At 43.0% G+C, this 14,942-nt stretch overlaps 1 protein-coding gene across 6 annotated transcripts in view; it reads right to left on the bottom strand.

Moving 5' to 3' along the window:
• RALGAPA1 (Ral GTPase activating protein catalytic subunit alpha 1) overlaps nt 1-14,942 on the bottom strand; it is a 236,491-nt gene that overhangs the window by 199,692 nt on the left and 21,857 nt on the right. For all 6 annotated transcript variants that reach the window (XM_014570781.4, XM_014570783.4, XM_014570782.4 and 3 more), the window contains exons 2-5: nt 9,433-9,543; nt 8,583-8,632; nt 5,683-5,740; nt 4,081-4,124 (exon numbers count right to left, since the gene is read on the bottom strand). In XM_014570781.4, the coding sequence (XP_014426267.3) occupies nt 4,081-4,124; nt 5,683-5,740; nt 8,583-8,632; nt 9,433-9,543 (263 nt within the window). The remainder of the gene's footprint in view (nt 1-4,080; nt 4,125-5,682; nt 5,741-8,582; nt 8,633-9,432; nt 9,544-14,942) is intronic.

The raw sequence follows: 14,942 nt of genomic DNA, 5'->3' as shown, positions 1-14,942 counted from the left end.
GACCGCACTGAGGCTATTAATGCATGCCCACGACCAACTACGGTCAGGGAAGTTAGGAAAGTGTTGGGGCTATTCAATTTCTGCCGAACTCAAATCCCCAATTATTCAAGGATTGTCCAGCCTCTTAATAATCTCCTGAAGGGTGCTGGTGGACCACATGAGGCAATTGAATGGACACTTGACTGTGAACAGGCATTTACCACATTGAAAAAAAGGCTAAGTACTGCCCCAGGGTTGGGACTTCCTAATCCATTAATGCCTTTTACATTGTACATGCATGTCAGTGAGGGACATATGGCAGCAGTATTAAGGCAAAAACATGGGGATAAACAGCGCCCAGTAGCATACTACTATTCTAAACTAGATGCTGTCGCTCAAGCAATGCCACCATGCCTTCAGGCAGTGGAAGGAGCTTCTATGGCCCTAAATCAGGCCACACCACTTATTGGTTCACAGGATGTAAATATTGTTGTACCTCACGCTGTCCTTGCTATTTTATCAGGGAAGAAATCCTCAGCAGTCCATGTGGCAAGATGGACTCGATGGGAAACGAGCTTGCTAATGCCTTCGGTACATCTGCAAAGAGCATCATCGTTAAACCCTGCTACCCTCATGCCTACCCCAGATGAGGGACACCCACATCATTGTTGCCTTGAGGAAGAGCCCATGGATGTTCCATTGGTAAAAGAAACTGAAATACCTGGTGCCCCTTGCCTATATGTGGATGGTTCTTCCTTCTATGAGGATGGCAAGCGACACACAGGATGGGCCGTTTGTACTCAAGATGGACAGCTGGTGGCACACGGCAGTTTGTCTGGGGCATCTGCACAAGTAGCAGAACTGCAGGCATTAGTTGCAGCATGTGAAGCTGCGAAAGGTCATGCTGTAAACATATATACTGATTCTAGATATGCGTTTGGGGTTGTACATGATTATGTTAACTTGTGGGTAAATCGGGGATTCCTGACGAGTACAGGATCCCCAATACAAAATGGGGGAATAGTGGAGAAACTTCATGAAGCCATGCAGAAACCTACTGAATTAGCAGTGATAAAAGTGAGGGCCCACACAAAAGGGACAGACCCTCATAGTAAGGGGAACCGAAGAGCAGATGAACTAGCTAAACGAGCAGCAGTGGAAGGTAAAGAGATGCAATTGATTGCTGCAACACAGCCTCTCATAAAAACCCCAAACTTTTTTGAATTACAGGACATCCAACACTCTGCACCAAGGGCAGAAAAGTGGTTATGGATGGATAATGGGGGAAAACTATGTGATGATAACACTTGGAGAGGCCCAGGAAACACATTAGTGTTACCAAATGTGCTGATGGGAACTATGATACAAATATATCACATGTTGGGACATGATGGAGCACGGAGGGTGATCCACCGGATGTCAGACACCTGGTGGCATCCTAAGCTTAATGCAAATGTGCATGATTATGTGAGGAGGTGTGTAACATGTGCACAATGTAATTCTGCTCCCACAGTAAAAATGAAAATGCAACATCAGCCAAGACCAACACAGCCCTTCACACAGTTACAAGTAGATTTCATTGGACCCCTGCCAAGGTGCAGAGGGAAAGAATATGTTCTCATGATCGTGGATCACTTTACTAAGTGGGTAGAAGCTTTCCCAGTGGCCAAGGCCACTGCGTCTGATGTAGCTAAAATATTGATGACTGAAATAATTCCCCAATGGGGATTTCCATGCTTCATTGATAGTGACCAAGGTACCCACTTTACAGGGAAGGTGATGAAAACAGTATGCATGTCACTGGGGATCAAACAGAAATTCCACTGTCCCTACCATCCCCAGAGTTCGGGATTAGTAGAAAGAGCTAACCGAACCATTAAAAACAAACTAACCAAACAGATGTTTTCTGCTACAGGGAAAGACTGGGTCACCAATTTACCAGTGGTTCTCATGTCTATGAGATCCAGTCCTACTAATCCACATTCCTTATCTCCTTTTGAAATGCTGACAGGGCGGGCGATGAGGACGCCAGGAAATCTGTGCATTGGAGCGGGGGAATTGTATGTCATGGGTGACCAGCTTGCTGAATATTGCAAATTGTTATCTCAGTGTGTCTCAAAGGACCCCCGAACTGAACCAGACCCAAAGGCTAGCGAAGAAGACACATGTGAGGTGCAGCCCGGTGATCAGGTACTGGTGAAAGCCTATAGAAAACGAACCTTTGAACCAGCCTGGACTGGACCTCACATGGTTCTCCTGGTAACTCCTTCAGTGGCCCAGGTCACTGGAATTCCAGTTTGGGTGCACCTGTCACGAGTACAAGTATACAAGGGTGACACTCAACATAGGACACAATAATCTCTGTTTACCCTATGGACGCCTTGAGGGCCATTCTCAGTATTGTTAAGTGTTTTATTGATGTAGTCACCTGGGGAGGAGCCACTGGATCAGTTGTAAATGCCATTACTCAAGCTATCAAATCTCATAATAGGGACTGGGTTGAAAATTTGTTAGTAGCAGGGATGACAGTTTATTTTGGTGAGAATAGGGCTCATGTCTAATTAATTAGATAACACCTTAACTCAGCAACATAGTTGGTTAGGTCCTCACTGTTGTACTCAGCCATCTATTAAAAACTACTAAAATGTCTGAGCAAGCATTGGTCTGGAATGGTGTTATCATACTGGCATGGTGTTAACATGAAAGTTGTAGCCCTGATAGGAGACTTGCTCGTGTCACAGGTGCCCTGTTGGGTGAGAGCCGCAGTTCTCAAAGACTGAATGTCTTCACCTTGCATGATGGCAGGGGAGTGGTCTCTATTGATAATGGGCATTTTGGAATGATTATTCCATCTTTGGAGAGGTGTTAATTCCTGTGGGTTGGTCTCCTGGATTGGAGGCTCAGCCCTTCCACCCACTCCCATTCTCATGTCATAGACACCTGTGTAGCTGAGTATGTAATAATGGCTGGAGATAACTATATAGCTTTCCCATGGGACCAATGTTCCATCCTGGGAGGATGGGTTTTGCATATAAGAAACATGGAGTCAGGACAAGCCCTATCTCAAATGTTGGGACCTGACTTAATGGTGCATGTAATGTTTAATTTAATGGATGATATAACAGTGAAGAAAGACTCCACTACCTGGTGTGGATTTGGGTATTTAGCTTTGGAAAGTAAGCCTGGCTTGAACATCTCGTACTTCCTATTGTGGAAGATATTATGAAAGAAGTGGTAAGGCAATTACAGTGATTCCGTGGATAGAAGAGTTTGCTATTGTGGGAACAGAGATTCCCTGGGGATGGATTTCAGTTGTGTTTTCGCAATGGATATGGGGACTTACTTTTAGTGTAGATACCATTATGTATTAAAGGTTGAATGTATTGTTTAATTCTGTTACCAAAACTGTAATTAATTAAGTGTTGATAAGGTCAATTATAGCTCCTAATAAATACAAGGAAGTGGTGTTAATGGGGTCTAAGAATTGTTCTTAGCCCCAAAACCAAATGGGGGAGCTGAAGGGTATGCATGGAGAGGCATGCTGTGGCTCACCACCCTAGCAACAGCCTGGGGGAGGCCAAGGGGAGGGGGGTGAGCTTGGCATGTGGACTGGAGAGGTGCAGGCATGTGACAAACAAAGCCATATATGGAAAGGTTGAATCTGATTGGTTTAGAAGTTTGTGTTATGTAACCTGTAACCATGTGCTATAAAACAGCAAGGGGAGGGGCTCCTTGCTCGAGGGGCTCTGGCTGATTTTAGTACCGGGGCTCTCCCTTTGTGCACATTGAATAAAGTATTGAATTGAATCGAATTGAATCGAATTGAATTGAATTGAAGACCCTTGATTCTGCCCAGCACCTGAGTCTCTGGGAACCGCAAAATCCCAACAATACATACAACCAGAAAAACCCACACACTTATTTCCTTCCCCCTATAATATAAAAATTAGGGCTTCTTTGCTCTTGAAAAAATTAAAACCCCAATTCTGCAAACACCTATGCACCTTGATGGAACTTATCAAAGTACTAAAGCAAGTGCATACAAGTTAATATACACAACAAAAACACAAAAGCAAAGATATATGTATTTATTTTCCTTACCTTTAAGGAATTTCCAGTGTGAAGGAGTTTCTTTAAAATCAAGCCTGAAAAGAAAATACATTTTTAAGATGTTCTTCACTCTTCATTTTATTTCAGATGTCAGAGTTCTCGGTCAGACTTGGTAATCTTTTAAACAAGCCCTTGGCAATCTCCAGTTTATCTTGGTGAACTTGATATCCTCTGACAATCACCTCAATGTCAGAGGGGGAAAAAAAGTATCACCTTCTACAAGATCTGTTCCTTTTTTAAAAAAATTGTATACATTAGGATGGTGCAAATCACAGCGCAAGTAGGCAAAGCCTCCCAATTCAACAATGCTGTTGCTATTCAAAGGTCTAGTTTAGAGTTATACTAGACGGCTTCTGTTCCAGCGTTTTTCTTTTTTATATTAAATTAGTACCAAGATGGCAAAGGACTTTCCGGGTCATCTACTTTAATTATGCTCTGTGCCAGGAATTTCAATCTACACTACCTTTCTGTTTTCTCTAATATTCTTTTTTGCAGAACTCCAGTAATGGTGTCTATGACAACCAGAATCAAAACACTCCAGGTGCATGGATCCCAAAGAATAAAAAATACCTGTGTTAAAGTACATAAGTAAAGTAGGTATTTTATGGACACTTGCTATGTTTTGAGCTTTATGGTCATTAGGTTGATGAACCAGATGGGAAAAGTGTAACTGTTTGGTAATTAAGAACTATGGGGAGATGGATTTGAGGAGGCTTGAGTCTAGAAGTGTTGTTAGGGGTCACACTGAAAGGAGTAACTATTCTGGTGGAAGCCAGGGTGAGAATTTATATTTGTTGGCTGGCTACAGGGAGCAGGAATCTAAGGCACAGCAGTAAGGTACCTAAAGTTACAAGGGAGGCAGCAACAGAACTGCTGCTGCTCTGAGTGATCTCCACGTGTGTCAGTACCTTAACTATCTCTCCAGAAAAAAAGTTCCATGTCAGTTACCTTACTTAAGAACATAAGAACAGCCGTACTGGGTCAGACCAAAGGTCCATCTAGCCCAGTATCCTGTCTGCCGACAGTGGCCAGCACCAGATGCCCCAGAGACGGTGGACCAAAGACAATGATCAAGCGATTTGTCTCCTGCCATCCCTCTCCAGCCTCTGACAAACAGAGGCCAGGGACACCATTTTATCCCCTGGCTAATAGCCTTTTATGGACCTAACCTCCATGAAATTATCTAGCTTCTCTTTAAACTCTATTATAGTCCTAGCCTTCACAGCCTCCTTTGGCAAGGAGTTCCACAGGTTGACTACACGCTGTGTGAAGAAGAACTTTCTTTTATTAGTTTTAAACCTGCTACCTATTAACTTCATTTGGTTACTTACTGTTAAGAACCTTGAGAACACCCAGCCTAAAATTTTTTATGAAAAATAGCAGAATGTTCCTTGCTCCTTATTATGCCATTTTAAGTCATTCCTGTACCTTCCTTTATGGCATCACTCAGATAAAACTATCAAATTTAGGACATTAAAGAACTCAATTACACTCCACACAGTATCTTGTGTTTAAAAAAAAAAAAAAAAAAACACACACACACACACCACACATTTATCATAAACAAGACTTCTTTTTTAAATACAAACTCACCAATACTATGAAACTGCCACCTCTGGTGAATCCTTTCTGGAAGAAGTTGTAAAATTTTCTACAAAAGCCAACAATCCACACTATATAGTTATTACCTAAAAAACACATGCTAGAAGTACCAAAAATTAATAGTAGTTATTCAGTAAGAAAATGTAAGTTTTATTAATTATCTTAGTTATCTTTTTGTGGTATCTACCTACCCACCCACCACCAGGAAGAAGATGCAAGCAATTTTTTAAAAAATTAACTTTATCTGAATCCAAGATACAACTTAAATATGCATATTCAGCATTTCTCAGTTATATAAATGAACAGCTATTTCTGTAGTGTCACTCCATGTGTCTGACCACCTCATTAGGAAAGTAAATGAGGAAAGAAACCTTACAGGGTGATGCCTACCGATAAGTTAACCGGTGGCTGGCAGCCTGCAGCGTGGTGGGCCTGGCTGAGGGACTGCTTCAGCCAAGCCCAGCCCAGCCCACAGTGCATGCCATGAGCAGAAGGTGCTCTAACCCAGCTAGGCCCATGGGCTGCTCCAGGGGCCCCTTGTCTATGGCACGACATGGCAGGCAGTTAACTGGTCAAACATGTAATTTAACCCGTTAACATTTTAAACTCTATTTTACATCCCTACCTCCAAGTAAACAACAAGCTATAAATGGCTTGATACACCACTACATTTATTGTGGGGCATGTAAAGTAGGTGAGGTAATATCTTATATTGGACCTACTTCTGTTGGTGAGAGACACGCTTATGAGCCATAAAAAAAGCTCTTCTTCCGATCTGGGAAAGGTGCAGCATAGCTTAATACAAGGTGGAACAAATAGTTTAGAATAAGTAGCTAGCACAGTCTAAAGGGACCGATCCAAGTAGAGTGGTCCAACAACACTTCTGCAGGCATAGAACAAAAAGAGGGGGAGTTAGTATTTACAGACCATTATAACAAGCCACATATCTAGTGTCTCTGTTCAGCTGATGATTTTTCCATGTTTAGCAGTTACCAATTGAAGCTCTCATGCTTATCCTTTGAAAGTGTTGTGCATGTTTCCTTTGAGAGTGAGGACTGATATAGAGTGATCCCTTTGTGAAAAGTGTTCACCCACAGGTGATGGGCAAAAGTAACTTTAATCATTTTCCTATGAGAGTTCATGAGCATATTAATTGTCTAGTTTCACTCACATAGTTATTAAGGCTTTGTCTACTCTTCCAAGTTTTTAAACACAGTAGTGTGGTCACAGCACCAGCTATGAGAGAGCTCTAAGTAAACCACTACCACACAGGGAATAGCTAATAGCTTTGGGAGCATGGCTCCCCATGCTAGAAGTCTGTTTACACCAGTGCTTTTCAGCACTGTAACTTGCCAAAGTAGACTAACTCTTGGTATGCCACATGTTGTGATAGGCATGTGTAGGATCTATGGATGACTACAGAGGTGTTAATAAACTATTCTGCTTTGAACGGTCCCTTACAATACATGCTAACTACTTAGTAAGGACTTAAGCATTAACCAGCTACCCAGTAAGCATTAGCCTTACCAATATGCTTACTCAGTTACCGATTAACTGGTGGCCCAGCAGGCTAGAGCAGCCCCCACCCATGGCGCAGCAGACCCTCCCAGCCTGGTCTAAGCAGCCCCATGCCCACAGGATCCCAGCCCTTCAGAGTTAACAGGTTACACATCATTTAACCAGTTGACTTTTTAAAATGGGAATTTACATCTCGGCTACTTAGGCTAAACAATCAGTTACGTTCGCTGTGTCACTGGGAGTGTCTTTGCCAGAACTGAAGAAGAGTTGTGTAAAGCTGGAAAGCTTCTCTCTCACCAACGGAAGTTGGTTCTATTAGGGATATGAATGACTAATCGACTATCCGATAAGCAAATGCTTATTGGGCAGTTGACAGACTTGTTGACTAGTCACTTCCCCCCGCTTTGCTGCCTCTATCAGAAAGAGGCAGCAAGGGGTGGGAGGAGGGAAATTAAGAGAGTGCTTCAAAGCGGCAGCGCCACTCGACATTCGCTCACTGACCCTGGGCTACATGCGGCGCTGCCACTTTGAAATGCCATGGGGAGCACAGGGCCGGTGGGGGGGGGGGGGAGCAGGGAGAGAGGACACCTCCTGGAGCTGTCACTACACTTCAGAGGCAGAGGCACCCTTCTAGACTAATCGAACAGTTGACGCAAATTGCATCACCTAGTCAATTAGCCAATTAATAAAAATTTTACATCCCTAGTTTCTATAAAATAAATTCATCCACCCATGTCTCTCTAATATCCTAGAAGTGACACAGTTACAACTACACTGCATATTTTTATTTATATATACACACCTACATACACATACAGTGAAACCTTTGTTATCCGGCACACTGTTAACCAGAAAACTTGGTTAACTGGCATTGCTCACAGCCACAATACTGTCACATTTTCAAGCGCACAGGCCTGGCTTGGTTTACCATGATTGGCTTAACAATTTTTTATTGAAGTAGTACTAATCATCTTTAACTCAAGATAGAAATAAAAGACCAACTGCCTCACACCCCAAAACTACCAATATTGAAAACTTGAGTTTTACTATTATTGTACATTGGTTTTTTCTAGGTTGATGGGACCCTCGGATAACTGGAATTTTTAGATAACTGGAATGCCCTAATCCCCGAGCATGCCATATAACACAGGTTTTACTCTGTGTGTGGGGGGTGGGGTTGGAGAGTTAATATTTAACCTCTGTAGCTGCACCCAAGGAAGCAGGCAAACAATATTCATATTATATGATTTATTCATTGCATATTTGCTCCACTTCTAATGGCATAACCTTACAGTTCTGTTGTGCTAAAACTAACTTTTCTGGCAAATAATCGGAGTAAAAAAAACAATACTCGAAGTATCAAAACAACTTACCTCAAAAATAAAAAGAATAGCATCTAATTCTTCTCTCTGAGACTTGTGACCTAAATTTAATTTAAAAAGAAACTTTATATAGTTTTAATTATGAAAAGTCATTAAAAGGGACCATTGACTAAAAATATAAATACACAAGATGTATATACTTCTACAGACACAGAAAGCTGATTTCTCACATTCTTTCCAATGAAACAAGTTAGACTGGTTTAAAATAGTATCCCATATTCTGAAATTATAATGAGTGTTTATCCATAAACTCAATCATGGAGTTAGACACTAGTGTAGTCACAAAACAAAAATATAGATTTAAGTGGAATTTATTTAGGTTTCACAGCAAACCTTAATTTTTAATCACATTAAAATGTGAAACTACACTACTAGATATAAAGATTATGCATTCTGGTTTATATTTTTCCTCTCATATATTAAAAGCAAGCTTTGAATAGTGTTATTCAACAAGAGAGAATTAAAGAACAAAGATGATGTTCTTTGACCTGTTCCACCCTCCAGACATACCACACATTTTATGAAAAATGTAGGAAAAAAAGCCCATTTGTTTATAAATCTATATGAACACAGGCAGCATTAAAATTTGAAGATCTTCAAGTTTGCAAGATGATTAGAAGGGCTACCAGGATAGCTTCTCTCTCCATGCCATCATTTGAATGCCATTTGCTTCTAACTTTGTATCTTGCTAAGGGTGATCCAACTGGCGAATGTGCATCAGATGTCTGATCTCAAACAATTGAGCATAAAGGATGCAATCAAGTCCAAACCTGCTTCCCAGTGTTAATAAATATGTCTGCAGAGAAAGACATTTTAAATGAGACACATTTGAAAATCTTACCTTTTTGTTTGAGACCTACTTCAATAGTCACAAAGTTTTCAAAGAACACATAATATATATGTGAAAAGTGTAGGTCAAAAAACTGTTTAAGATCAATGGACTCTGCATTCTCTGAAAGATAAAAAGAAAATTATTTTTCTCTCATTTATCCAGGCTTATGGTTCATCAAGTTATTTCAATGTTTAATTCTATTAGATAAGGAAGATGTTTAGGATGACTAATATATTCAATATAGACATCAAAACACATTTACAATCCCAGCTATTTAAGTTCAAGTTGGTGGATCTGACTTAGTATATATTTAAGTCTAAGAGAGGCAAACAATGACTGTTAATTCTTGCATGCAAAAAACAAACATTTAAGACATTAAAGGTGTCACTCAATGAATGTTTAATATAGAATTGGAATATCTGTGTAGTATCTAGAAGCCCTTCAAGTATTTCCACTCTTCCCACCACCAAAAAAAGATTAGTTGAATAAAATACTTCAGAGAAAACAGCAAAGGCAATTAACAAAATATAGATGCATACTTCACAATTAACATCGTTAAATTATATGGGCCAAATATCTCATTATACAGTCTTTACCATATTGTTATACATCCATTCTACCTTAAATAAAGATCTTTTTAATTATTTGTGAGACCATAATTTCCTAATTACAGTCCTCCTCTCTGCACCTCATTCTCCTTCTGTTTAAATCTAATCACAACATAGAATCCTAGAATACTAGGACTGGAAGGGACCTCGAGAGGTCATCGAGTCCAGTTCCCTGCCCTCATGGCAAGACCAAATACGGTCTAGACCATCCCTGATAGACAGTTATCTAACCTACTCTTAAATATCTCCAAAAGGGGGTTTTCCACAACCTCCCTGGGCAATTTATTCCAGTGTTTGACTACCCTGACAGTTAGGAATCTTTTCCTAACGTGCAACCTAAATCTCCCTTGCTGCAGTTTAAGCCCGTTGCTTCTCGTTCTATCCTCAGAGGTCAAGATGAACAATTTTTCTCCCTCCTCTTTACGACACCCTTTCAGATACCTGAAAACGGCTATCATGTCCCCCCTCAATCTTCTCTTTTCTAAACTAAACAAACCCAATTCTTTCAGCCTTCCCTCATAGGTCATGTTCTCTAGACCTTTAATCATTCTTGTTGCTCTTCTTTGGACCCTCTCCAATTTCTCCACATCTTTCTTGAAATGCGGTGCCCAGAATTGGACACAATACTCCAACTGAGGCCTAACCAGTGCAGGGTAAGGTGGAAGAATGACTTCTCGTGTCTTGCTCACAACACACCTGTTAATGCATCTGTGATGGACCCGCGAGGGTCTGCACTCCCGAGGGGGAGGACCCGCCCCCCCCCCGGAGGCAGAGAAGGTGAGCCGGCGCCATGGCCAGCCGCGGCAGCCCCAATCCCCGGCTCAGCAGGGTGGAGGAGGAGTGGGGAAGCAGCGCAGCCCTGCCGCACGGCAGACAGGGCCAAGTTACACCGATGCTCCCCGGCGTGAGGCAGGGGGAGTGGACAGGCCAGTGAACGCTGGAAGGCTCAGGGTGCGGGGCCTCCGCCGCGCCGCCCGCGCCACGGCACGAGACAATGCGGAGCGCCGTCAATTGGCGTCTGCCCCCGGGCCGCTTGAAAAGCGGCAGGACTGGAGGGGGGGGGGGGAGGAGACACTAGGAAGAAGCGGCCCCATTCTGGCAGAGAGAGGGAGGACCTGCCTCCGCGCTGGAGGAAGCAGCGTGGGACCCGCAAGCCACCAGACCACCCAGGAGGACCAGACACCAACCAAGCGGGGGTAAGGACCCACAGTGGTTCCCCGGGACAGATCACCTGGGGAGGGGGAAAGGAAGCAGCTCGGGGAGGTGCGCCTCTGGCGCCCGTGGGCAGATGGGATTCGGGAGTAACGCCCATCTGCCATGCAAGGGGAACATCGCACCCGGAACTTAGAGCCCCGGGCTGGGACCCGGAGGAGAAGGCGGGCCAGGATCCCCCTTCCCCCACATACCCTTATTAGAGGGGTTCACGACGCGCCTGTCAGCCAGACCCCCACTCCAGACCCTGCGCACGTACATTGAACCATACCCGAACAGGGGCTAGACTTGAGGGCAGGACCCCCACCAACACAGCCCCCTCTCTGGGGGATTTCTGGGTTCGCCGAGCCCCTACTCCCATCTCAGGGGAGGGATATCGCACCCAAGAACCAGTCCTGAAGTACAGAGGACCCTGAGACCTAGACGCTAGTTAGGCGGTGGGTCTGCTGAACCCCCCCCCTTTTGAGTGGAAGGGGGTGGTCGCACCTTTAATACCCGTCACAGCATTCCAGTATCAGGTTTGCTTTTTTTGCAACAGCATCACACTGCTGACTCATATTCAGCATGTGGTCCACTATAACCCCTAGATACCTTTCTGCCGTATTCCTTCCTAGACAGTCGCTTCCCATTCTGTGTGAGAGAAACTGATTGTTCCTTCCTAAGTGGAGCACTTTACATTTGTCTTTATTAAACTTCATCCTGTTTACCTCAGACCATTTCTCCAATTTTTCCAGATCATTTTGAATTATGACCCTATCTTCTAGTGCAGTCACAACCCCTCCCAGCTTGGTATCATCTGCAAACTTAATAAGTGTACTTTCTATGAAAATATCTAAATCGTTGAAGATATTGAACAGAGCCGGTCCCAAAACAGACCCCTGCGGAACCTCACTGGTTATACCCTTCCAGCAGGATTGAGAATCATTAACTACTCTCTGAATACGGTTATCCAGCCAGTTATGCACCCACCTTATAGAAGCCCCATCTAAGTTGTATTTACTTAGTTTATTGATAAGAATATCATGCGAGACCGTATCAAACACCTTACTAAAGTCTAGGTATACCACATCCACCACTTCTCCCTTATCCACAAGACTCGCTATCCTATCAAAGAAAGCTATCAGATTGGTTTGACATGATTTGTTCTTTACAAATCTATGCTGGCTGTTCCCTATCACCTTGCCACCTTCTAAGTGTTTACAGATTATTTCCTTAATTACTTGCTCCATTATCTTCCCTGGCACAGAAGTTAAACTAACTGATCTGTATTTCCTGGGTTGTTCTTACTTCCCTTTTTTATAAATGGGCACTATATTTGCCCTTTTCCAGTCTTCTGGAATCAATCCTGTCTCCCATGATTTTCCAAAGATGATAGCTAGAGGCTCAGATACCTCCTCTATCAGCTCCTTGAGTATTCTAGGATGCATTTCATCAGGCCCTGGTGACTTGCAGGCATATAAACTTTTCTAGGTGATTTTTAAGTTGTTCTTTTTTATTTTATCTTCTAAACCTATCCCCTTCCCACTAGCATTCACTATGTTAGACATTCTTTCAGACTTCTCGGTGAAGACCGAAGCAAAGAAGTTATTAAGCATAACTATCAGCATGCATGATAAGCTATACAAATAATGGCAAATTGTACATCAGTAGAGCCCAGTGTGGATACAAATTTTGTATTCACATCTGTAAGTGCAAAAATGAGCACTGGACACTTGAGGACAAAGTGTGGATATCTGTGGATTTGCAGGGCTCTATATAAGACATGTTGCATACCATGCTTCAAAGTGGCATTCCTGGAATTCCCATATTCAACAAGGTCATAGAATTATGACATGTTTTGTACTAAGTGTGCTTTGTGTTGCTATTTTAAGTCTTCATCTGTTGAACATTAATATCCAGTTGGATTGTATGTGCTGTCAATAGGGAATGTGTGTATGTGTGTGTTACTCGAATGTACTGTGACATTGAAAACACCCACAATCCAGCCTTTCAGGTGCTACAGTGGAAGAGCAGACCTGTTGATGCCTTATTAAAAGGAATCCACATGCCAAAGAACTATCTACAGAACTATATACAATTGAGACTTCTCACAGATAGCACAAAAATTATGGAGCACATCACAGCCAAAGACCTTTCCAGAAGAAACTATAAAAGAATGGAAGTGACAAACCTCCCCTCCTCCTCCCGCCACCACACACAACTGAACACCTGAAAACATATCTGGAGAGCAAAGACTGATCTGGAGAAGGTGGTTTAGGATGAAGGAGAGTTCCAGCCTTTGTATAGATTTGTAACCTGCGTGCATCATCTGAGGTGAGACGCTGCTTGATTCAAATGTAGTTTAGTTTGTAGAACTTGGATTGTGAATTTACTTTTATTTCTTAAATAATCAACTTTTATCTATATGTTTGCTACTTATAATCAGTGTTCCTTGTAAGCAATGTGCTTGAGTAGCCACACAGGTAAGATTCAAATATTTCCCAGCTGATCAGCAGAGTGCCCACACCTAGGATTTTTGTTTCTACTGTTGGGGCACATTCACACATCTTCGTGCACATTTAAAAAAAAAAGCGTATTCTGCACATCGATGGGAAAGATTAAAGAGAACATTACTTATAATCACTTAAAATCTGTACTTAAGCCTGTTTTTTGCTTTACCTAAATAGGGTTTTGGGTGAAGTACTTGGGAATCTGCTCAGAAATAAAAGCTGGTGCATATCCTCTCCGGACTGAGGGAGAGACAGACTGCATTATAAATTTACACTGGTCAGGCTTCTGAGCAAGGCAAGGACAGCACAGCCCTGGGGTTCTAGACTGCAGAGCTGGGCAAATTGGCTGGAGCTGTTCCACAGTTGGCTCCTGAGAGGCTGGCAAAAGCATTCATGTAACTAAGTTGGGTGTGTGTCTGCCTATGGCAGGGATGTTAAAATGTGTTTAATCAAATAACCATGTAACTGCTGAAATTCAGTGATTATGTGGTTACATGCAGGGAAGAGGAAAGCAGCTTCCCAGGAGATGGTACCCACAGGCTTCCATCTGCCTGATATAGAGGCAGTAGCTCGGGGGCAGGAGAAGGGGAGCAAGGAGCTCCCTGGGAGTCAGTGTGTGCAGGGAGTCACCTTAAAAGCCCGCACATACCTGGAGCCTGCTTCCCCCCACCCCCTTTCCCCAGTGCTGTCGCCTCTGATACAGCATGGGAGGGGGAGGGAAGAGAGAAATGCCCACCTTGATTGAAATCAATGGGAGTAGACAAGCAAATTATAGGATGCTGACAACATGAACCCATTATCACCTGCTGCACAGTTTTGGTCCCAGCATGCACCAGGAGCATAACCCAGCACAGGCACTGTGGGATAGCTACTCTCAGTGCAGCACTCTTAAAGTTGGTAGCAGTCTCCCTAATGAGGACGTTACTTGTAACTATCCTGAATTCTTCTCTTCAGTGGGGACACAGACCTCTGACTTTGCAAAATCGGGTGACCGGAAATTGACAATACAGCCTCTCCCTGAGTTACGAACAAGTTATGGACCAAACACTTGGCCGTAACTCAATCTGTGCGTAACTTGAACCCCACTGAGTTACATAGCGACCACATTGTTCGTAAGCGCAGGTTGCATTCATTGCTTGGGGACCGCCTTTACGACCTCTCCATGGGAGCTTTGGACGTAAATTCGAATGGTCGTAACTCGACTGTTCGC

Source organism: Pelodiscus sinensis, chromosome 5 (genome assembly GCF_052426305.1).
Source record: "Pelodiscus sinensis isolate ZL-2025 chromosome 5, ASM5242630v1, whole genome shotgun sequence".
Classification (NCBI taxonomy): domain Eukaryota; kingdom Metazoa; phylum Chordata; order Testudines; family Trionychidae; genus Pelodiscus; species Pelodiscus sinensis.
Note: the sequence above shows the minus strand (reverse complement) of the source record. Positions and strands in the feature narration are given on the sequence as shown.